Source organism: Hemitrygon akajei, chromosome 27 (genome assembly GCF_048418815.1).
Source record: "Hemitrygon akajei chromosome 27, sHemAka1.3, whole genome shotgun sequence".
Taxonomy (NCBI): domain Eukaryota; kingdom Metazoa; phylum Chordata; class Chondrichthyes; order Myliobatiformes; family Dasyatidae; genus Hemitrygon; species Hemitrygon akajei.
In genome coordinates, this window is record NC_133150.1 from 14,149,871 (window position 1) to 14,175,187 (window position 25,317).

The window sequence follows — 25,317 nt, forward strand, 5'->3', positions numbered from 1 at the left end:
GTAGTTAACATCCTTCATGTCCACACATGAAATACTCCATGAAGACAGCATAAGTTGATTTACTTTACCACTCTATGAAAGGCACCCCTCCTTTAGACTTATTGTCATTCTCTCTTTTCTTCTGAAGTTCAAGCTTAATTGTCATTCAACCATACATGAATACAGGCAAACAAAACAGTGTTACTACGGGGACAACGTTGCAAAACACAGTACCTACAATCACACACAGCGCAAGGCACATACAGCACATATACTGTAAGACATCAAAAGCACATATATCAGTAAAAACACAGTCACATTAAGAGATATAGTCCAAGACCCTAAGTCCATAACTGTTGCAGCAGTCTACAGTTGAACACTATCCAGCTTGTCTTCTGCTGAGTGAACACTGGGGGGCAGCACCACCTCCAGTGGAGTGCACTGACTCTGACGCCTCTCTCCTGGGTGGCTATAAACAGGTGATAACAGGGCTTGAGGCCTAATCCTCACGATGACCAAAATCACGCAAATCCCCTGCTGCCCGCCCATAAACCAGTGGATCAGACTTGCAGCATTCTACATTGACACTGTCCAGCACGGTCCTGCGATCACAAGAAAAGCTAATAAGACAATCACTCGCTGTTAGACTGCGCACTGACTCCTCCAGCACCTCTCTGAAGCAGGCAGAAGCACAATTCGCACCAAGTTCCAGCTCCTTCAGTTTCTCCGCCAACGAGCAACTCGCTGATGGAGTAGATCTGTAGTACTTTTAAGTTCTTAATGTCCAGCTGGGTCTTTTGATCATAAAAAATATGTTTATAAAAGAAAATAACACTTCTGGTTGACCCTGTAGAAGCTGCAGCCATCTTATTGGAAATCTATGCTGATAATTTTTGCACAGTAATTCATTGGCATAATAAAGCCAAGGACAAGAACTCAAATCTGTTCTTGCTCGGACTATGTCAAGTATATGGAACTAAAGATTACCATTTTTAAACCAATTCAAGGCATCACAGAATGCATTCAAACAGAATCAAAAACTTAGTTACTTCAGGGTAAAAAGATTTAGTTATTTTTCTTCCTCCAGATTTACCAACGTTTCATTTCCTAGAATTAAAAATAAACATCCTTTTCATACAATTAATATATTGCAAAAAAGGAGTTCATCATTTTGTGGTTTAGTAAATTCTTCATTGCTGGTAGGAAGGTAGCCTGCAGTATGGCAAAGTGAATGGTGTCTGCTCTGTGAATTGCTGGACTACTCTGCCTTACTACTGGAAGTCACAATTGCAGAGAGCAGCAATGTAGTCTGGAATATTCTACACCTCCGAATCTCAGATAATTGGCTCAGAATAAAACTATTCTGCCTAGTATTACTGTTTGTTCCTTCATGAAGAATTTCTACATCAGTTGCATTGTCCCCCACCCACTGCCTCAGTTTTCTTGATTTATCTCCTTATTTGAGAGGAAATATAATGCAAATGTGATGGTTATCCTTCAGACAGTCGCAGTTAAGGGGAGATTTGCTGGAGATGCTCATAATTATGAGTTCTTGTGCTGGATAAGTTAGGAAGTGTAAAGTTGCCTCTAGAGACACAACTAGAGTGTAAAATTTATGAACTACCTGGAAGGAGGGGTGTGGATAATGAAACCAAATTCAAGAATAACTCAAAAAACTATTGCAAATATACTTCAAGAGGAGAAAATTAGTGAGTTTTAGGAATACCTTTACTAGTTTGGAGACTGAGTATTGCTCCTGAAAATCATCTTAGTGGCCATAACGCAGTGTGACTGAAACTTAACTAAATCAGCTAATTTATATGTAATTAACCTCTATTTCCCCTGCTTTTAATTGGAGAGGTTGCTGTAGTTTCTCTTGCCTCTGCTCTTTAAATAGGTTTTGCTTTCTGCGTATTTTTTTCTACTCATTTCTGTGATCCAATTCTGGCTGACGCAGTGTTGTCAACAGCTGCCATGTCTGGGATATCTTTGCAAGTTTTAGAACGGACACAGTGAATGGAATGGCCTCCTGTGTTGTATGAACCCTAATAACTTTAATCATTAATATCTAAGTATGTTACTTATATCCTCAGAGAGGAAACTCATCCAAGAAATCTAAGTGATGTTTGCACTGGTAAGTATTGTTGCTGAAATCTTGTCGGTACATTAAGTAATTGATCTGGCTTTAGATAGAAGGCAGAACGATTAAGAATATGGATTTTGTGGAGAATAACAAACCTTCCATGAAATAACTCTACTCTTCAGCACTTCCATTGTACATTAAATAGGATATCGATTAGGAAGAACACTAAACATAAAAGTGCAATCTATTCTCAAAATCACATTAACAAAATATCATCTGACACATGCCACTGTAATATAAATCCATCAATATATTCAAAGCCTGAAATTTAAAACTACCATTAAAATATGATCCTCAAAGTTTATAAAAATGAAAATGCGGCTTACCATGGAATGAACCGATGATGTGGTGGATGCAAGTGAAAGCACCGAGCCATGAACTGTAAAACAGTTTTTCAAATTAAAGTAAGCAATTTTCTGATTATTACATTATAATGCATTTATGCTCTCAAAACATAAACATCTGCCAATAAATTAATTCCTGATTTCTGCATCAGTGTCAATCACTGTACATTGCTCTTCTCGGAGAACTGTAAGGGGAGTTGTGCCACATTACCCTGTGCATTGAACACTCCTTGCACTGTTTGATCTTACTATTGCTGCACTCATCTACAAAATCTGCAAGATAAGCACTTACCTACGCTCATTCCGTCGGTATTGCTCCCCCAACAGCACACCAACCATCACACCCCCACCCCCCACATGGATCTGAATCCCAGCCTCTACAGGATCATTACATGGAATGCTCACCTCACCAGGTAAGAGTGCCTGGTCTTTTCTTCCTGATTCTCCAAGGAAGAAAGTCGGTTCCCCTACCCGTCATAATCACAGACCTAAAGGAGCCTTCATCCAGTCTCCTGTGTACAGCCTCAGGGGAGTGATGGGGCTGCATATCTTTTGGCAGAAAACCAAAATCAAAATGACAATATGCACCTTTCTAGTACATCCTTTAGCAAGTCCTGGAATTAGTTGCCATGGCTGTTTTAGGTGCTGCTGTTCTCTGAGTAATACTCAGATGCCTCCTCACTTCAAGTAATTACCTGTACTGGATCTCTTACATCTATCTACCTGACCAGGAAGAAGTACACCCTATTTAAAATCCTAGTTGAATATTGGCACCACATACGTCAGGGTACTTTCTCCAGTGCAGTAAGATATAAGTTTACTGGTGTGACAGTAACTCATCACCAGAACTTCTATCAAAATCAGTCCTGGAAAGTTCTGCTGAAACACGTTACCAATTTCCACTGCCCTTTGTGTTGATCCCAGCTTGAATCAAGTCATTTCTAGCATTCATCCTTTTGCTAGACTTTCTCAGCATCTTCCCAATCAAATCTTGTTATTATCCTCAAAAGGTAACTTTCCACCTTCTAAACTCAACAAATACCCATCAGGTTTATACAATATGCACTGAAAAATTCAGTGTTTTCAGTCTAGTTTCAACCTGGTGAGCCCACATTAGTCCCTTTACAAAGTCAACACATATTTTCTAAGCTTCAGAGCCCAAAACAGAGCCTGACACTCACCATATATAGAACAAGAACTTCAATTTCAGTAATAAATAACTCATTCCATGATACAAATTCCAAATCAACTTCATATTTGTCTTTTAACAACATCATTTGGGGTCCAATATCCATCACTGCATTACTGTGTTTGTTGATAGCAGACCCATCACTTCTACGTTACTGAAGGGAAGGGAAGGTGACTACACGTTTAATTGCCACGGACCTTCTATTTATGCAGTCTCTCAGAGTAACAATGACCTGTTTCTGTTTTGTTTTTGTCAGTTCTTAGGTGGTTAATGAGGTCGCTGTGAGGTACCCAGACACTTCCACAGACGGGGCATAATCGGCCGGTATTTGGTAAAGTGGGTCGCCCCGTTCCGCTGCTTACACAAGGCTTCTGACATCATCAGACCTGAGGTACTCATCACCAAAATAAATATTCCCCATCTCTGCTTTGAGCAGTCCTAGGCTAGACTTCTCCAGGGGTCTGTGTGGATGTTGCATTGCTTTAAGGCAGGTAGAAGCATATTCTTGAATCCTTTTTCTATATCTGCCTACTAATCTTTCACCTCCCATCATGACAATTTGGAATAGAGTACCTGGTTTGAATACCAGATGTCAGGTATGTGAATGGCATAATCTGCCTGAACTGAGTGTAAAGAGAAAAATTAAATATCAGGTTTTTAGATTCTAAATTCTAAATTAGTATGCTATAATGTGATATATATATAGCAGGAGTATGGGAACCAGAGTGCCAGAGCAGATAGTGGAAAATTTGGGAAGACAGATGTTGCTCAGATTTCACGCATTGTCAGGAAGCAAAAGGTTGAGCATGCTGTTCTGATGTTACGAGTTGCGTATATTTCGGTGCAAGAAGTATGGTACGCAGATGAGCTCAGGGCATGGACCAACATATGGAATAATGATATTGTATCCATTAAATGAGACTTAATTGCAGGAAAGGCAGGACTGACAGCTCAATACTCCGGGGCTCTGTTGTTTTAGAGATGATAAGAGTGGGAGGGATTAAAGGGGGAGGCAGCAGCATTACTAGTCAGGGGAAATGTCATGGCAGTGCTCAGTCAGGACAGACTGGAAAACTTGTCTAGTGAGGCTTCGCTATGGAATAAGGTAATAAGAAAGGCATGACCACATTAATGGGATTATATTATAGACCACGCAGCAACCTTCAGGATTTAGAGGAACAAATTTGTACAGCGATTGCAGACTGCTGCAAGAAACGCAAGGTTGTGATGGTAGATGATCTTAATTTTCCACAAATTGACTGGGACTCCCAATACTGTAAGATGACTGTATGGTATAGAGTTCATCAAATGTGTTAAAGAAAAGTTTCCTTTATCGGTACATAGAAATATTTGTTTGAATGAGGGAATGAGACAGAGCAGGTGACAAAAGATTGTGTAGAACACTTTGGATCTAGTGATCATAATGCCATTAGTTTCAAGGTAATATCAGAAAAGGATAGGTCTGGTCCTCAGGATGAGATTCTAAGGCCAATTCTGATGGTACCAAAAATGATCCAGCAAGTGTGGATTGAGACAGCTTATGGCAAAGGTGCACTTGTTAAGTGGGAGGACTTCAAAAGTGAAATGTCGAGAGTACAAGGCTTGTATGTGCCTGTCAGAATAAAAGGTAAGGATAACAGGTTTAGGAAACCTTGGTTTTTGAGATATTGGGACGCTGGTTAAGAAAAACCAGGAGATGCACAGCAGGTGTAGGCAGGTAGGAACAAATGAGATACTTGAGGAGTATAAGAAATGCAAGAGAACACTTATGAAAGAAATCAGAAGAAGGCATGAGGATGCTCTAACAAACAAGGTAAAGGGAGAATCTGAAGGACTTCTACTGATACGTTAAGAGCAAAAGGATTGCAAGGGACAATGTTAATCCTCTGTTAGATCAGTATCGTAACCTATGCGTGGAGCCAAGAGAGGTGAGAGAGATCTTAAATGGACTTTTTGCTAGATGGACACAGAGTTTACAGAAGTGAGGCAAAGCAGCAGCGAGACCATGGACCCTAAACAGATTACAGAGGAGGAGGTGTTTGCTGTCTTGATGCAAATCACGGTGGGTAAACCCCCAGGTTTGACAAGGTATTCCTTTGGAGCCTGTGGGAGACAAGTGCAGAAACTGCAGTGGTCAAATCAAAGATATTTAAATCAGCCTTAGCAGCAGGTGAGGAACCAAAGGATTGGAAGAGACCTAATATTGTTCTGCTGTTTAGAAAAGGCTCAAAGAATCAACTAGAAAATTATAGGTCAGTGAGCTGGGCATCAGTAGTGGGGAAGTGACTGGAAGGTATTCTATGGGACTGGATATAAGAGTATGTTGATAGACAGGGATTGATTAGGGACAGTCAGCATGGCTTTGTGCATGCTAGGTTGTGTCTAATCAATCTTGTAGAGTTTTTTGAGCATGTTGCTAGGAAAATTGATGGAAGGAAGGCAGTGGATGTCATCTACATGGACTTCAGCAAGTTATTTGTCAAGGTCCTGGATGGGAGATTGGTTACAAAGGTTCAGTCACTTTACACTCAAGATAAGTTAGACATTGACTTTGCCAGAGAAGCAATAGAGTGGTAGTAGATGGTTGCATCTCTAAATGGAAGTCTGTGGATTAGTGGAGTGCCACAGAGATTGGTGTTGGGTTCTTTGTTGTTTGTCATCTATATAAACAATCTGTATGATAATGTGGTTAACTAAATCAGCAAATTTGTGGATGACACAAAGCTTGGGCGGGAAGTGGACAGCAAGGAAGACTATGAAAGCTTGTAGCGGGATTTGGACTAATGGGCTGAAAAATAGCAGATGGAATTTAATGCTGACAAGTATGAGAGGAGCAACCAGGTTAGGTCTTTCACAGTGAAAGATAGGGCATTGAGGAGTATGGTAGAACAAAGAGATCTGTGAATACAGGTCCATAATTCTTGAAAGTGGTGGTGTAGGTAGAAAGGGTCATAAAGAAAGCATTTGGCACATGAACCTTCACAAATCACAAAGGTACTGAGTACAGGAGACAGAATGTTATGTTGAAGTTGGAAAGCTGTCGATGAGGCCCAATTTGGAGTATTGTGTGCAGTTTTGGTCACCTACCTACAGGAAAGACATAAGTAAGAATACAGAGGAAACTTATAGTGCTCGGACTGGAGGACCTGTGTAATAAGGAAAGATTGAAAAGGTTAAAACTTTACTCCCTAGAACACAGAAGATTGAGGGGAGATTTGATAGAAGCATACTAAGTTATGAAGGGTATAGATAGGGTAAATGCAAGCAGGCTTTTTCCACTGACGTTGGGTGGGACTACAACTAGAAGTCATGTGTTAAGGGTGAAAGGTGAAATGTTTAAGGGGAACATGAGGGGAAACATCTTCACTCAGAGGGTGGTAAGACTGTGGAAAGAGCTGCCAGCACAAGTGGTGGATGCAATTTTGGTTTCAATGTTTAAGAGAAGTTTGGATAGGTACATGGATGGGAGGGTATGGAGGGCAGGTTGATGGGACCTGGCAGTTTAAATGTTTCAGCATGGACCAGATAGGCCAAAGGACCAGTTCCTGGGCTGTAGTTTCTGTGCATACCTATCAGAATGATACTCACCTTCCACTATCATAAAATATACAGGACTTAATTTCTGTTAGAAAATTTATGACTTATTGAAGCAATATGGACATTAAGGGTGATATAGTGAAATATAAGGAGAGCTATTAAGTTTTTATAAAATGTTTTAGTTTGATGTATTGCAATATCTTTTGTATTCTATTGATGTATTATATCTTTTAGACACAGTATGCCGCTGGCATTTTAAATGTAATCATCAGCAACAATTCACTTGGTAGCAATCTTGTGTCTGAGTTAAAATGTTGTTGGTCTAAGTTCCCCTTCAAGTGGTCTGAACTCAGGGGTGACGTTGACACTCCAGTTCAGCACTGAGGGAGTTCTGCACGTTCAGATGTGCAGACTTTCAGATCAGACTTCTTTTTGATTAAGGTGCTGCGTGTGTCTGCGTCATAAAATATTTTGTAATAGTACTCTGAAGAAGGGAAACTTTCTATGCTGCCCTCATAATGTTACAACACTTATTCAACATCCCTAAAATAATCAGGCAAACATTAAGTGATGAACACAGGAATCCCTCCTCTTCCCTGCACATTATCACAGTGGTGTAATGGGAGTTTGTTGTGCATGAATCAGTTGCTGCTTCTCTTACACTTTAGCAGAGACTGTACTTCAAAAATACTTCACTGGCTGTAAAGTGCATTGTGATGTCCCAATAGGAACTTGAAAAGTACAACATACATGAAGTGATTCTCACATTTATTGCTTATGGTTTGGTGGTCTGTGCTGAACAATAGTTGAGCTGATAGTCAGCCACATTTGAAGTCTTGGGGGTTCTTAGCAGATGGCAAACAGCTTAATGTCTGCATGTCTTGGTTGCAATTCCTTTTAGCCCTTCCTATATTCATTCATGCACACCACCAGCTGTATTCTTACCTTTGTTATCTTTTTTTTGGGGGGTATACAACTATTTTGATCACTTCATCAATAACTGAAATCTAACGCAAATACAATCAAGTCCAAGGGTACAGATAACAATGAAAGAAACATCTGTGCCCAGCTTTCATACAATGTAAATAGAGGCAGCATTGTTATCTTAAACCATATGACAAGACTAGGAAAGCTTTGAAAAAGCACGTAAAGCTTGATTACAAAGGGAAACATGAACCTGTATGCTAGACATAAAACAAAGGAGAATTTTCAAAGCATTCTAACAGACATCAGCTAAAGGTCAACAACTGGGGGTTAATTCCACAAGACTTCCCAAACTTAAGAAGAAGGGAGCAAGCACTGGGAACATTTAATGAGAAATCTCTTTCCTTAGCATAGACAGTATATTAAAAAATATAACATGCTAGCAAGTCAACAAATTTAGGAAAGTGTAGTAATCATGTGAATCTGATAGAAACTCCTGATCTTTAGGATTTGTAAGAAGCATGTTTGGAAACCCAGCTTCATAATAACTGCACTAGGGAAAAGTTACATACAACCATGAAGCAATGAATGCTTATTTTTAGCCTCAAGCAGCAGGACTTGTCTTTGCTAATGTGAGCTTTGAAGTTTAACAGTGCTAAAGGACCACCACTGACTTTTCCATCTGTTCTTAATAAATACTACAGAATTCCACAAGGAAGGGGGAAGAGAAATACCTGTGAAAGACTACTTTAAATGTCGGGTAAAGTAGTATTTCCCAAAATGTTAATTGTGGCCTCAAGGTAGCTAATCTCAGCGTTATCTGACTTGGGTGCTGAGGTGATTATTTTTCCACTGGGAATCAGAGGTTTGTGTATTATAATAAGGCCTGAAAGGAAAAGCATATAAATGGGAAGTAAATGCAAAAATTAACAGGCAATGCATATATTCCTCTGTTATCTGATCAGAAAGCCTCAATGGGATGGAACCAGTATCCCATTAGAGAAATGAAACATAACAGCAATGTGGCACAAGGAAAAGTAATCTGATTGTAAAAGAAAATCAGATCAACTTTGATTTTAATGTGATTTTATACAAAAGGTCACATAATTAAGAGACTGAAACATGGTATTGAAGGAGATGCCAAGCCACACAGATCCTCGCTTGCTCTTTTTTATTTAAAACTGCATATTGTTTTAATGTGTGAAAATAGAAGTTATTCCCAAGCGTATTGTTCAAATTACGTTGACCCTGGAACGCCGTAAGCTTTGTCTGTTGGTGCTGCTAACCCTTTGTGTCTTTGCTGTCATAGCTACTTGAATAAAGTGGATGCCTCTGCCAGAACTGGAGGGGCTACAGCACTTTGATGGGGATGTCTGCTAACTGGCCAGCTAGGTGATCGGCATCAGAGTCAACTAACTGAATGCTTCATGGCTGCAGTGTACTTGTGCACTGAAGGGCCTGTTTCTGTTCTGTAGTGTTCTGGAGTAGGGTTGACTATCACCCAGGATACAGCCTTAACAAATCCGTTTCCAAGGTAGCTAGTATCCTTCCTGCAGCTAACCCCTTTGAGGCTGGGTGCTGTGGAAGAAAAAACAACCTCCCCACAATTGCATGAGGGAGGAATCAGGGGTGTAGGCAGCTGACAAATATTCTACAGGGAGAACTTAATTTTATCGTCTTGACTTGATAAGACATCAGTGTGAATGCTATCCCTTCATATGTTTATTAGCATATCAAGAATGGAACAGAAGTTTGGCATAAACAGGTCCTCACCAAATTTCTGCCTCTATTCATCTTGGATCTCTTTTGATAACAGTGTGTTCTACCATTCATGAAATACAGCAGTGTGATCTCGGAACAGCCCTTTAGAAGTTGATACAGAGCCAGACATGCAGCACACAAACAGACCCTTCCGCCCACTAACCCCATTCTAGACATCAACCATCATGAACTATAATCCTATTTTATTCCATTCTTCTTTGCAAAGATATAGCACATTTTAGTTTTATTTTTGTTTAACAAATATAGAATTTGTGCTTTCCTGTGAATAATTATTTATTTGTTTTCTCATTAAAATACACTTTCTACTTTTTATTATCAAGATCATAAGGAAACTCCTACAGGACTAGTGAACTTCTTCATCATATGAACGTCATGCAAGAGATGTCATCAAACTCTCTCTGCTGTGACAAGGCATTTTGCTAGCAAAATAATGGATTTATTCACTGGGGATAAAGCACTCATAATATCGGTCAAAGTGGAGATGTGAAAAAAGAACATGGTTTCCAGGCTAGTTTAAATGCCAATGTTTACTTCCTGAACATGATATTTCTATAAAATTATTGCGCTTGCTCTTTGAAACATTAGTTGATTGTGTAATGATGGCTATAACATATGGCAGAATTGCTAATTGCAACCAAGCTAAAGTATCGGTTCAAGGATTTACAAATGGTAGAAAATGATTAATATTAGTCAGGAAGATTTCACAGATAATAATACATTGAATTTATGTTCACAATATTCATGAGCTCTAAACTGCTTTGAGATATTCTGAGCTCATGTAAGTCATTTAACGGGTACTTTGGTTCCTGCCTTTTGTTAGGTTTGATTGGGTGTAACGGCTAGATAATGTTGGATATGCCCTACAAGGCTTTCAAAGTAATGGCTCACAATCTGCAATCAGCACCACACAGATGCTGCTTGCTGAACTTGAATAAAACTAATCACAAAAGTTTAGCACACTGAGTGTGTGAAGTTATCCTATTACAACACGCTTTCCAGTCCGGCTTTATCATTTGGGTCTCTGTGACATTTGGAAACTGAAGTCACGATCAGCCTGAAAAGCCAATCAGACTAGTAAATTAGGATTCAATAACTGGGATTATGAATAACTTCATAATTATTTTACAGAAATTGGGAAAATACATGGCTTGCATCAAAAGCTGAATGATATTTTTTTACTAAAAATATCACTTGAAGAAATAATAGAATCTTTATGATGGAATGGAATTTCTGACACCACATAAAATTATTTTTTTGGGACAGAGAGCTTGTTCTTCAGTATTTATGAAGCAGTGCACCATTAAAAACTCAATGCATCATTAAAACTTAGTTATAACATTCAATAAGCCAATATTTTAAATTGATTTTGCAATCTAAATAGTGCTTATTATACTGAAGTGTACATCAATTTACTGCATCTCTGTTACCAGCACTATAAAAAAGCACAACAATCTCCCCTATGGTAACACTGGTTATAAATTCTAGACTTAAGCGTTTGAGTGTATACACGGGGAAGCCTGAAGTGGAGGACAAGTTTCCACAGAAACACCAGTTAGTGCTACCAGCTTTGCTACCATTACAGCCACACACGCTAGGACAAAATTTATAGAAGATGTTACAATCTTCTGCACATCGAGTAACTTAAAAAAATTATTCGCCTAACACCGACTGAAGCTGAGAACATTCCATCTTACCGTCATCCACAGGATCCCTGAATGAACCTGAACGGATCATCCCTTTTGGTCTTTCGGCCAAGGAAATCGTGCTTCCCATCTGCAGACTTCCATACAAGTCGAACGAGGAATCATGGGTCGGAATGCTATTGGAACGCATCATTTTTGGAGTGGGGCTGCTGAGCTGAGATACCACCGTAGGGCTTGCTGTTAATGAAACAGTATACATATTCAGCTAAGCTGCAAATTGCAGAATAAAATAGAAATAAGTCTGCATGTGCTATCTAGTATGAGAAGACATACACAGGAAGAAAAACAACCAGCAATTAAGTGTCTTTCTGCTACCTGTATTCATCTAATTATGCTGCATACACAAACTGTGACATGTTGCTACCGAATCTCTGGAGTACTGGAGAGTTGGTAATGTTGTTCTGTTGTTCAAGAAAAGTTCCAACAAGAAGTTGGGAAATTATACGCCACTGAGCCTGACATCAGTTGTGGGTAAATTTATTAGGTCAACATATTTAAGCATTTAGATAGACAGGACTTTTTGAGGGATAGTCAACATGGCTTTGTGCATATCCAACCAATCTTATACAGATTTCAAGGAGGTTGCCAAGAAGATCAGTAAAGGAAAGACAGTGGACGCCAACTGGATTCAACGGTGGCTTTGTAGGAGAAGTCAGAGTGTGGTAGTAGATGGTTTTCTCTCCGACAGGTGCCCTGTGCCACAGGGATTGATTTGGGTCCAGTGTTGTTTATCATCCATATTAGTGATTTTGATTATAGTGTGATAAACTGGATTAACAAATTTGAGGATGAAACCAAGATTGGTGGTCATAGTGGACCGTGAGGAAGGCTATCAAAGCTTGCAGCATGATTTCGATCAAGCTGGAAAAATGGGATGAAAAATAACGGATGGAATTTAATACAGACAAATGTCAGGTGTTGCACTTTGAAAGAACAAATCCGAGTAAGACTTATATACAGTATTAAGGCACAGAGGACTGCAGAAAAAAATGGGGGCCTCAAGATAAAGATTCATTATTCCTTAAAAGTGGCATCACAAATAGGAAGGGTCATAGGGAAGTTTTTGGCATATTGTCATTGAGTACAGGAGCTAGAATGCTATGTTGGAGTCATAATCCCTGGAACGTAGGTGAATGAGGGGTGATCTTATTTGAGGGGCACAGAATTATACGGAGTATAGACAGGGTGAATGCATGCAGGCTTTTGTTATCCTCAGGCTGGATGGCACTAGAGGTCATGGGTTAGGGGTGAAAGCTGAAATTCTCAAGGGGAATCTGAGGGGAGCACCTCCACGCAGAAGATGGTGCGAGTGTGGAATGAGCTACCGGCAGAAGTGGTAGATGTGAGTACAATTGGAATATTTAAGAGAAGTTTGGATGGGTACATGGATGAAAGAGGTATGGAGGGCTATGGTCTCAGTGCAGCTAGATAAGACTAGGCAGAAGGCCAGGCTGGCATAGACTAAATTGGCCAAAGGGCCTGTTTCTGTGCTATAAGTGATGACTCTATATCTGAGTGCAACATTTCAACAATGTGGTTCATAAGTGACACAAATTCTCAATAAAATTAATTTCATATCTGTTTCTTCATACAAGGTTGAAGTAAATTATGCAGATGCGAGGTTTCTGCCATGTTGTTATTTCTGTGTTTTGATTAATCACAGATGCCTAACCAGTCTATTGCAATTACTTAAGTAGTCCTGAAGGCATTTTGAAAATAAAGGAAAATTGCAGGTGTTTCAATGACCCATAATGAAAATGTATGCATTCTGAAAAATAAATAGAATTAATTAATGTTCAAAAGTGAAATAAATAAGATTATTTTCATAATCTTGACTATGCTTCATTGAGTGGACTTCTGTGTTTAACATACTAATCACAGCAATTAAATACAATTTATGAAAAAAATAGCTTGCTCTGGAAATATTTTTTGCCATTTTTGCACTAACAATGTCATTCAACCGTAAGAGTTAGAAATAATGAACAGGTGCTAGCTACAATTTAGACTTGTTCTATTTCCCAGTGTGCAGCTGTTAATTGGCATTTACTTTGAGAATGTCATATCACTTGCATAATTGCCATTTGTTTACAGCAAAGTCCACAAAAAAGAGTCTTTTGTCATATTTCATGGTCAATAACAAGTCTTCTGGTCTAAATTAGCTGTTAGTTTTAGAATCACCTCATTAAGGTGCCAGCTAAACAAACTTTAGGCCTACAAAGGAAGATACTGATTTCATATATTCTATCTGGATGATTGACTTCATAGAAATTTGTTTTAAATTGGAGGAAATTCCAGGTCAGGTAATTACGAAGTTGCACACAGGTCAGAATTATTAAGTTCACACACTGAAATGTTATGACAAGGATTAGTAATAACTAGGATTTTTCAGTATGTGCTAGGCAAGTGCAGATCTCTTGAGGCCAACCTTACGAATACGGCTGATGACATCTTCGCAAGAGAGATATTGGGTCTTCTCAACACGGTGCAGGAATCCTGTCATATTGGAGGAGGTGGGAACGGATGGGGACAGATGTATATAAAACATATACTATCTACAGAAATATAAGCACAACCCCATTGCAGCATGGAGCTTCAGAGTTCAATTCCGGCGCCCTCTGGAAGCAAGTTTCTACGTTCCTTCCCATGTGCGAGTGGGTTTCCTCCGAGTGCTCTGGTTTCCTCCCATGGTCCAGAGATGTACTAGTTAGTAGGTTAGCTGGTCATCATAAATTGTTCCATGATTAGCTAGTGTTAAATCGGTGGGATGGTGGGTAGTGAGGATTGAAGAGCCAGAAGGCCCTGGTCTGCACAGTATCTCTAAATAAATAAATTGACAGCTGACTAAGAAATTCCCTGACTGTCAAACTGTCAAAAATTATTAAAAATTAAGAATAGTAAAATTTACATAAACTTAAAAACATAAAGATTAAAATATTTAAAAGAACATAAACAACTTTATAACTGGAAATAAACTGATAGGGTGCTTGGCCTTAACATCTGTTCCTCTCCATTCAAGTATCGAAAGCTTAGTTCACATACAGATTGTCCAGATATGGAATTGACTGGAAAATGGGAGGCAGCAAGAATCCACAGAATTGATATGAACATGGCGAATAGAGGAGAGGGCTATGGGCCAAGTACTGGGCAATGGGATAAATACAAAAGGTGCTCACTGGCCAGTCTGACCTCCATCCATGCTAATTGATTCCCCAACTCTTTTAAGATTCTGTGAATATAATTCTAAAACTGATGTTACGTACTCGTGACACGTGACAGTGGTACCCTTGTCACGTGACTGGGGTTGAAGCTATACTGGACTTGAGGTAATGGTCTTGTGATGGTGGAGTGACGTCATTTTCCCGCCAGTAGAGATCATGTGACAGGTTTTTTTTTACAGGGTATAAAAGGAAGACCCCACCTTGTGGGGAGGGGCAGTTCGTGGCTGGATTTGCCATGTTGACTTCATGCCACTGCGTGATTTAATGTGATGACGCAGTTTAGTTGAAAGATGAAGTTTTATCTAATGCCTAAAGTTTAAAAGGTCATTGCCAGCAGTTTCTTTACAATACTGCTAGTTAAGAATTAGTGGAGAGTGAAGATAAGAGTTCGGGAGTTAAAGATCGAGGAGAATCGAATTTCAACGGTGAAACAGGTTCGACCTTATTTGATCCTCATTCTGAAGGATTTCGTTGACTGTTCTCGTGTTAATCTCTGCAGGATAGCAGAAGATTGAGGACAGTGTGATAAAGGAAAGGTCAGTGCCTTTAAGCCGTTACGTTTCATAAAATTCTTCGTGGGAAGAGTTCGACGCCGGGGATCGAAGGAAAACGACGTGGAAGAGAATTTAAATCGCCTTTAAAAGTCTCTCCTTTTAAATGGACTGAGCATTTTGAACTTTTGGCAATATCGCTTTAAAGAACTGTTTTTGCAACATCGCTTTAAGAACTGTTAAGCTGCCGCACAGCAGCTGTTTTCCGGTTACGTTAGTGTTTGTTTACTTTTGGGGGGTTTGTTTTCAGTGTTTAATAAACGTGTTATTTGTTATAAAAACCCTTGCCTAACTCACATATATTTATTGTTGCCTGAATACGTAACACTGATACCAAATTGGAAGGTGGATTAGAACATGGAACAGTAGAAGACAAGTGCAGCTTAATACATAAAGCCAATAATGAACAAGTATATTCTTGTGATTGGGAATTAACGTTCTGCATAAATAAATGAACTAAAACATTTCAGCACCAAGTAAACACAGTCACAATCCTCTGAAAATATCTGTAAATTAGATAGAGGCTCAAAATAATTTTAAGTTGCAGAATGTTCTCACAATGGCTCATAAAGGAATAATGGAGACTGAAAGCAAGAAATGTGATCATAATTTTTTCAGCCTCAATTACTCCCTGTGGTAGTGTGCCCTACCTTCTAATCTCTCTCTAGATAGAGGGTTTTCTCTTGAATTCTGTTCTGCAGTACATAGTATCTTATTTTTATCACCTGTTGTTTTAGTTGCACTAAATGGAAAACTCTATCCCTTTGAACATCTTAAACATCTCTCTATTAGCTCACTCAGTCTTAATTCGTTGAGAGAAATAATGCTCCAGCCTGCCCTGTCATGTATAGTTTCACATTTTTTTTGGTATCTTTCCAGAAATAATTATGTTTGCACTCTTTTTACATTTAAAAAATAAAATTATGTACTTCAAGAGAAGTTCAAATGCATTTCTTTAAAATAATGGATTTGTATACAGTTGTCCCCCCCTTTAAAAAGGTCAAACATTCCTATGAAACCTTTCTTAAGCCAAAATGGCGTAATGTGAAAAAACATTAATTTATATGGGAAAAATTTTTGTGAAAGCGGAAATCCTCTTTGTAATGCAGAAACAGGTGACTAATGTAGGTCCTTTGTAAAAGCGAAGTGGCGTAAGGTGAACATTTGTAAAGGGGGGGACATCTGTACATTGCAGTAATCCTCTTTTGCAATCAATGACACCTTTCCATCTTCCAATTTGATAACAATTTCAGAATCATATCTCCATTTCTCATCCATATCATTATGTAAACACTGAACAACTACAGTTAGTCTTCTGGACTCCTACGCCCCACCATTTATCACTCAGAGTATTGTGTGTTCACCTTTACTCTAACCATTCAGGTCAGCAGACATCAGGAGAACCATGAAATGGGCACAACATATATCAGAAAAAGGCAACATCTACAGTCCCTCTTATCTATTACAGTATATATACCAGGACTATCGATGAAAGAAAGGTCAGAAATCATTTATGCATCCGCTATTAAAATATCAAAGTCTATCAAAATCTGGCTACTCTTGACAAATTAACAGTGATGGATTTTATTTGCTGCAGGCATAAATAGCTTACACTTACACGGATAACTCTAAATGTATGTCTAATCTGTAATTCAAAGTAACTTCAAGCTTTAAGGAGAGGGTAGAGGAATGCAGCATGATTGGGTTTACCATTCATATATACATACACTCAACTGATGAAAATGTTTACATGACCATTCTTCATATCGTCAACAGATCTCTTCACATTATAAAGCATTCTTTACAATGTGGAAACTAACTTCAAACTATTCAATGAAACATTTATTTTGTGTGTACTTTACACCAAAGCACCCAAAAATAAAATTTGTCATTTTAATACATATTATACTCAGAAGCTGCAAGACAAAATACTATTTCTCAATAAAATTAAATCGATAAAATGCAACTGGAAATATATTGTTCATAATTTAGTTGATAATAAAACATCACTAACCTAAATTTGACAATGGGACGGAAGAAGGAGAGGAAAGTAACTGGCTATCTGCGTCCACAGAGCTGGCAGTAGGACGTGTGTGAAGCCATTCCTTCGTGTCTTCTTGCTGTGAGCTTGTTCCATATCTGTAAATGAAGTGAAGCCAGATGCATATAAATTATCATTGACTTGGCTAATGGAGGAATCAGGTTAATAATGAGGGAGGTAATGGAGTAAAAATACAAATTAATATTTTATGCTATGGATAGTTTATGTTGCTTGCTGGTGTTAGCTCTATAACTTATTCAAGCTAAGTTTTAGCGCTGAAAATATTTAGTATTTATTGGTATATAGCACTGAGATCGTGATTATATTACAAGTAAAATATGGGATTGAAGAGAAAGTGCATTTCTACAGAGGCCGTGCTTTAGCTGTTTGCCAACTGTTCTGCACAGGTTTCTGAACACTTCCACTTGAATTTGATTGACTGCTTCTGTAACTAAAGAGGATTAAGTGCATTTAAACGAGGGAAGTAGCAAACAGTCAATCTATTTCTCATCTTTTAGAGTTGGAACAAGGAGAAAACTTTATCAGCCAAAGAAACCAAGTCTGCTTTAAAATAAGCATACAGACTAAAACACAAGACATTCATTGTTGAAGTTTGATCTGGGCTAAAACGTGTTTCCATCATGACTGTCATGCGAACTAGTTTGTGTATTTGCTTGTGCTTGGGAAAAATTTTCGTCCATGTGCTGAACCCAAGATAAAAATCTAGTCTTTAAGTGAAATATAACACTTTTGACTACAAGGGCCAGTTGAAGCTCGGATAGTTGTGTTAGCTTAAACTCACAATAAATTGATATATTCAAAATAAAAATAATGTTAAGGAACCTTTTATCTGGTTTTCTGCCAACATGTTGAAAGTACAGCATAGGTTAGAACTCTCTTGCCTAGCACCTCTGAAGCTTGACTGGTGCCAGATCACAACAAATACTAAACCAGATTAAAATTGACCCCACCCTCGAGCAGAACTGTTCTTTTTAATTATAAATATTACTCAAGTTACATGAGGGTTCTGAGATCTGTCCGTAACCCAACATTTCCATAAACTGGGAACACTGTCAACTGAGATTGAAAAGGTGGGTTAATCTCTACCTAATTAACCTACAGATAGTACTGTCTTTAGTACAGAAATGAACTAAAATGTGCATTAACCTACAGGAAAATAAACCGCAGCAGGCTCCAAAATGGTTAAACTTGCTAACAAGTTGCTTAAGGTTTTATAAAATAAGATAGTTATCCAGAAAAGATCTAGGTTGTGCACTGCTATTATGTAAACTCTATTCAAGCACAATGGCATGGATTAAATGAGCTGCTATAAATCACAAATATTCTGACAGTTTTAGATTTAAAAATAGGATCTGGGGCAAAGAAGACAAAAATACTCATCAGCTTTGTTCAAAGAGGAAAAATTAGACTATACTGGGTAACAATATTCCAGCTGGCTCTGGGATATTTAGCTCAGGGTTAAATTAAAAAAAAATCAGACATGCATCTAATTGAAGCAAAAACAGCTATTACTTTATCTTAGAATAAAGTGGTCATTTAAACTAAATGCCAATTGGGAAGGAAAATGAAAACTGGCAACGCAATTCATTAAGAAAGTTCTGCAAAATGAATAAATGTTTGTGTAGGTCCATTAGATTACAAGTGCAGATTAGTAAAGCCATGAAATAAAAGCATTGCAAGCTTTAAAAGTAGGATTTAAGGAATTAAAATGTGAAAAATCATTGTTGTCTCAAGCTGAAGGAGACAGCAGAATATTACACAGTTTTGGTCCTTCCTGAAGAAAGGATATCAAAAGCTCAGAATCTATGTGGCAATCAGCAGGATACCAGTAAAGAAGCAGTCAAAGGGGACTTGGAGTTGCCAGAACTATTTGGAAGCGCCATTAAGTACTTAAGAGTTAAACAGAAAAACAGAAATGTTTTGAATTACAAAATTTCATTATTGGGAAGAGACCGCTTCCTTGATGGGGGTTATGGTCGTGTGGGGACATTCATTTGAAATTTTTATTAAGAGGATCTAGGTTGGCAGAAATTTATTTGTTCAAAGTTGTTACAGCAGGGAATATTTTGCTCTTGGGAATAGCTGATATTATGAAAACTTTACCTTCAGAAGAAATATTGTGTGCATAAGCAAAAGAAGGAACAAGGTCATGGGGACAGAATGGTTTTGGGTTTAGATCGGAGTGGAAAAAAGTCAGTACAGGAATGTTGAGTTATCCGCCCTCCTCTTGGGCTGCAAACCTCAATGCTTGTAAGGTCCTTAAACTGACATTAAAAGGTTAATTTTTAACTGTTATTGATTCTATCTCAGTTACACATTAAAAAGATTTCTTTCATAACAGTAATACATTTTTTCAATGGGCTCCTGATATTACTTAATTTAAAACAATCACTCATGTCAGGTTTTAAATATATCATTTAAACATCCCCATATATAGCAGAGCTTTTTAAATGAAACTTTGGGAGTGAATTTTAATTGAAGGCATTCAGTTAAATGTACATGCAGAATGTAATCAAAGGTATCCAGTTAAATGTACATGCAAAGTATAATTGAAGGTATCCAGTTAAATGTACATGCAGAGTGAGCAACCATAAATTTGTTCCAGTCCCTCCATGTGCACAAACACACAAGAAAGTCACTGGGCATGCACCATCACCTCAACTGGCATATAGCCTATGATTTATTGTATATGAGCAATGTGATCTTACATCATACATACACAGAAGCAACACAGCCCGGTGCTGTAGGAAAGCTTAAGCAGAGATGAAACATGACCTTTATTAACTTTTCCCACCAAGGCTTAAGACTACCTCGATTTATCTTGAAGCAGGATGCAAGTTCATCTTCTCCCAACTTGTGATTCCCTCAGTGGCCCCAAACCCTAGACACAAAGAGTTTTCACACTCTCCCTCTTTCTCTTCTCCATCATCCCATTGGGTTTATGTTTGAACTTTTCACCTTCTCTAATCTTCAAGATACTCTTTAAGATCCTCCCCATGACCTCTCTCGTTCTGACCTCTCAATTTGCATCACTACTATTTCCTACAAATTTACTGAATCGTCTTCCATGTTCTTTCTGATCTTCTCCCATTGGCCATCATCCCTCAATAAATTATGATCCTCTTTCTCCACCCCATCAACTATAACATTCTTCCTTAATGTTTCTCTTCCTCTCCCCATTGTCACTGTCAAATCCAACACCCTGGACTTCATTTCATTCCTCAGGCCTTAGTGCCACCCACAAATAAATCTCCATCTCAGTATTCCCTTCCCGGTGTCAACATCACTAAAGCTCTATCCTGGGCCCAACATATTGATACAATTAAAAGAAGACATGACAGCAGCTATTTTTCATTAAGAGTTTGAAGAGATTAGGTTTATCACTGAAGACTTTCCATTGTTTCTCTGTAAGGTCAGATGCATTATGTTGATCTGATTATCTCCCAAGATCTACTGAAACTTACTTAGGAATGAAATCTATCATGTCAATTGAAATGATAGTGACAGTCAACAATACTCCAAAAAAAAACACCCAAAATTCTTCCTGCTATATTGTCAAGGCATTGTTAGATTTCTATCTGCTATGTGATCATAGCAAATTTAAAAAAATCAAAATCAGAGATTGACTGGAGGAATGACGAGTCTGCAAGGTTTCTTTGGAATACTCTGCAAATCTGACGTCCTTAAGCGGAGTGGGCCACTCACACGGTCAGAGGCCTTCACAGCACACCTGAGGCTGCTTCAGGGTTAATTCAAGGGGATCAGTTTGGGAAGCTACCAGCAGGTAGGGTCTGATGCTGGAGAGTCAGCTCCAAACAGATGCCCTTCACATCAACTCAAATCAACATAATGCATCTGACCACACAGATAAAAAATACCATTTGTTAATGAGGTAGTCATAAACACAACATTATTTTAATGGTTTGCATAAACTGACAATTCTATTTTATGAATGGAACTCTCACTTATTTCCAGTCAGAGATACAGGTGCCCCCCCCCCCCCCCCTTTACACAGGTAGACTGTTCCTGTGAAACTCTTCTTAAGCCGAAATGGCATAAAGCGAAGAGCCATTAATTTATATGGGCAAAATTTTTGTAAAGGCGAAAATCCTCTTTGTAATGTGAAAACAGGTCACTAAGAAGCGAAGTGGCGTAAAGCGGGGGACACCCGTATTTATAAGCAGGTTTTAGTATACACAGAGAGTGAAAGAGTCTGCAAGAGAGAGAGAGAAAGAAAGAGAGAATGAGCGAGAAAGAGAGAGAGAGAGATAATTTCTAACATGGTGGAGTTAATATAATTCTTGACATTCATTGATTATAATTTTAAGAACCTTTTCATTAATTTTCTCTCTTGTTGTAAAACAAAATCAAGGATGACAGTCACCCCAAGACTGTTTACCTAAGAGCCTTCATAAGGAATACTGCTTATAGTTCAGCATGAAACAACTGATTTATTTCTATGTCAAAAGATGGGGCCTGCCGGTGTGGTCAATAGCTGAGAACATCCAATATAGTTGGAATAGAGAGCTCAGGTTCAGCTCCTGCTTGTGGTCCCCATCGGGCTGCACTTCCTATCTCTGGATGAGGAAGACCAGCTGTGTTGACCTACCACGCCTAGGAGATGCGCAGACTCCAAGAGACAAGTAGGCATCTTGCAGTCTGTCCTGAGCCATGCTACAGAACATCCTGACACTCACTGGTGGTTAAAATATTGTAGATGCCTCTGACAGAAACATTCAAACACTATTCAAATAGATGCAACTAATTAAAAAAAATCAGAAACAACTAAATGTAATTAAAACACATTAAATTACTAAGAGGTAATTAAAAATATATATTGACATAAAGCAAAGTGACTTGAAGACTTCTTTCAAATGAAAGGGAGTACTGTTTCAATGCCAGCCAGACTTGGCATGAAGTTGAGGGGCCAGCTGCAAACTACTTCTGCATCCTGCTTTAATGAGTCACTGCTCAACTGCTGAGCTCAGGGAGAACTGTTTGTGCAGGATGTCCAAATGCTCTGGCTCAAACAATGCCAGAGGGTGTACTTGGACTTTTCTACCCCAGAATGCTCAGTCAGTGAGTATTCTCAAAACTGGCATAATGATTTTTCAGCAAAAGGGGATTGGGGATGGAATTTGAAATGAAAGGTCAGCTGTGATCTTTCCCCGTGGATTGTAAATGGAAGTAAGGTTTTCACTGGTGACTTCACAAAACCAGGATATGAGAGGACTAAAGTCTGTGGCATGGTTTTGGCTAGGACTAGATGGGCCGAAGGGCCTGCTTCTGAGCTGTACTTCTCTGTGACTCTCTGGTTAGTTGTGCTGCTGCCACACAGTGCCAGTGATCCAGGTCCTGATCGGCAGCATTGTCCGTGTGGAGTCTGGATTTTCTCCAGGTCCTTTGGTTTTCACATTCCCCGAGGATGTGCAGGTTGACAGGTTAGTTGTACCACTATAGATTGCCTCTGCTGTGCAGATGAGTGGTAGAATCTGGGGGAGGCTAATGGGAAGGTGGGGGGGCATAGATTGGGATCAGTCTTGTATTAGTGCAAGTGGGTGATTGATAGTCAATGTGTTTTTTGTGCTTGCTGTATGACGATTCCCTCAAAAAGTGTCACATCTGTCATTTAATTTGTTTACATAATCATATGGATTCTTTATATTTTGTTTATTGATGTGAGGTGATAGAATGATGGCATGTGAAATAATGGACCACCAATAACCCATGGTCAAGATGGTTAAGGGGATGAGAGTCTCAGCTTAATTCCTTTATATTGCAGCTTTGTACTTTATTTTCTGAAGACTGTCTGGAATGTAGAATTTGACATCAAAAGATCAATCAAGCTACATCGTAAGGTTGTTACCTGAATCCTTTTTTCGGTAGAGTATTTCTGTCACGTTGTGCACTATAAAATAAACAGGGAACACTGATACAACATCATACACAACAACAGACAAAACAACACAAATATGGAATTACTAATAAACCATGCAAAGGAATAAAAAAAACAGATGCATTTAATTTGATGAGAGTAATTTCAATGGATGATGAGGCTTGGCTTAAACTTACACTCACACCAAAATTGCTCCAGCTTTTGTATCATTGGTGCTATTGCTTGTTCCTTTGGTTTCCTGATTGAGTGATTGTCCTGAGCCACAGGTTTAGACATTAATACTACCCTCAGTATTATTCTTGAACCAGCTGTTTGAACAGGCTTTAAACCAAGACCAGAATGACTTTATTTTGCTTTCCTCTCTCCTGCTGGAAAACTTTTTTTCATCGAGATCGTTTTTGTTATGAAACACTGCAGGCAAAATCTGCATCCATCAGACAATTGAAGCATCTGTACTTCATAACTCATATTTGATTGAATTTGAATGATCTTATATTTTATAAACTTCTCAAACACTGAATTAAAACTATTTGGATTCTTTTGCAGAAAACATATGTATTCTGTTTAAAAAAATAGAGTAATTTCAAAATAACATCAAAGAACTGTTGGATCACGTTCCTGGATATTTATTGTCTTGATGCTTCAAATTCAATCCTGTATTTTTGTACAAAAATTGTTTCACAAAAGAATGCATTGTTTAAGAAATCTGAACTTGTATGGTATTGGCAACAAAGAATATTCATAATTTATTCCACTCTCAGCAGTTAGTGGTTTCTTGTGAAAAACACCAACAAAACAACTACTGTGTATTATGCTTAAGAACACATGACAATTTCAATCACTAAATGAATGCCAGTAACAATAAAATATATTGTTATACTATCCAGCATCATGTTAAACATCAAATATATTTCGTCATTTTTCTGTTCCAACTACTCAGCTCAGTGTACTTTAATGAAAACACAATATGAAGTTATGATTGAGAAACCAGGCTTAGAAACCTCTGACAAAGTAAAATTGATTGATTTCTTGTTCAAAATTTTCACAAAATCTAATTTTAACAACTAATTATTTACATTGCCCTGACCATAAAAGAATGCTCTATTGCATTTAAATTAGGAACAGGACGAATGAATGCTCAACGGAGATGCAAGCAGTTAGTAGGGCCACCTGAAAGCATGGCAGCAGAACAGAATTAGATGGGACGGGGAAGCAGAAGGAAAGATGCACCAGGATGCCATCAAAATTGGGATGAAGGGAACTCAATTGCTAAGATACCTAAAATCAAGAAAACATTAAGGAAGCAACATTTATAAGACTCCCCTACACCACTACAAGCCTACAAAATATTCCACGACATATCAATTTATAAAAGAATCTTAAGAAAATAGCAAGCTTTTGGAAGAATTTTGTAAATTGGGAACCACTCAGTTGCTACAAAATATTGTGAACTTAGTGCAGGGTACTGAGAATGAATTTCTACCCCTCTCTCCTTGAATTTCTTGAGCTTTTCAGAACCAAACCATTACAGCAAGCCTTTGATCATCTGCCTGATCTCTCTCTTCCTGGCACAAAATAAATACCTCAATTAATCAGGAACTTGAGAGAGAGTGATCAAAAAAAAGTTTCAACCATGCTTATTCTTTCCCTTCTTGTGTGAAGTTTAAAAGTTGCACATTTCTAAGATCTTTTAACTTTGAGGAGTAAGCATGGACTTTTACAGCACTTCAAAAGGATTGTCCTTTACCCAACACTCCTTTATTTGGATTTCAACCAGGCTTTGGGGTGTTATTTCCTGAATTAAAAATGCAAAATCTGGTTTACAACAAAATATAGATTGCAGAAGTAAAACAATAACTGACAACATTGCCATGCACACTGGCAGCATTAATTTACTAGATGCGACCATTTTTGTTATCTAGATTACTTACCAACAACTTGATGTGCAAGCATAATTAGAAACTCTTCTTTTCCATCCTAAGCTATCAA

The 25,317-nt window shown here is 38.3% G+C and overlaps 1 protein-coding gene across 7 annotated transcripts in view; it reads right to left on the reverse strand.

Annotated features, from left to right (window-relative positions):
- The window catches only part of LOC140717136 (neuron navigator 1-like), a 679,346-nt gene that overhangs the window by 93,553 nt on the left and 560,476 nt on the right, over positions 1-25,317 (reverse strand). For 6 of the 7 annotated variants that reach the window (XM_073030393.1, XM_073030394.1, XM_073030395.1 and 3 more), the window contains 4 exons: positions 23,299-23,340; positions 17,385-17,509; positions 11,593-11,778; positions 2,449-2,501 (listed from right to left, as the gene is read on the reverse strand). In XM_073030393.1, the coding sequence (XP_072886494.1) occupies positions 2,449-2,501; positions 11,593-11,778; positions 17,385-17,509; positions 23,299-23,340 (406 nt within the window). The remainder of the gene's footprint in view (positions 1-2,448; positions 2,502-11,592; positions 11,779-17,384; positions 17,510-23,298; positions 23,341-25,317) is intronic. The other variant, XM_073030396.1, reaches the window with a different exon arrangement.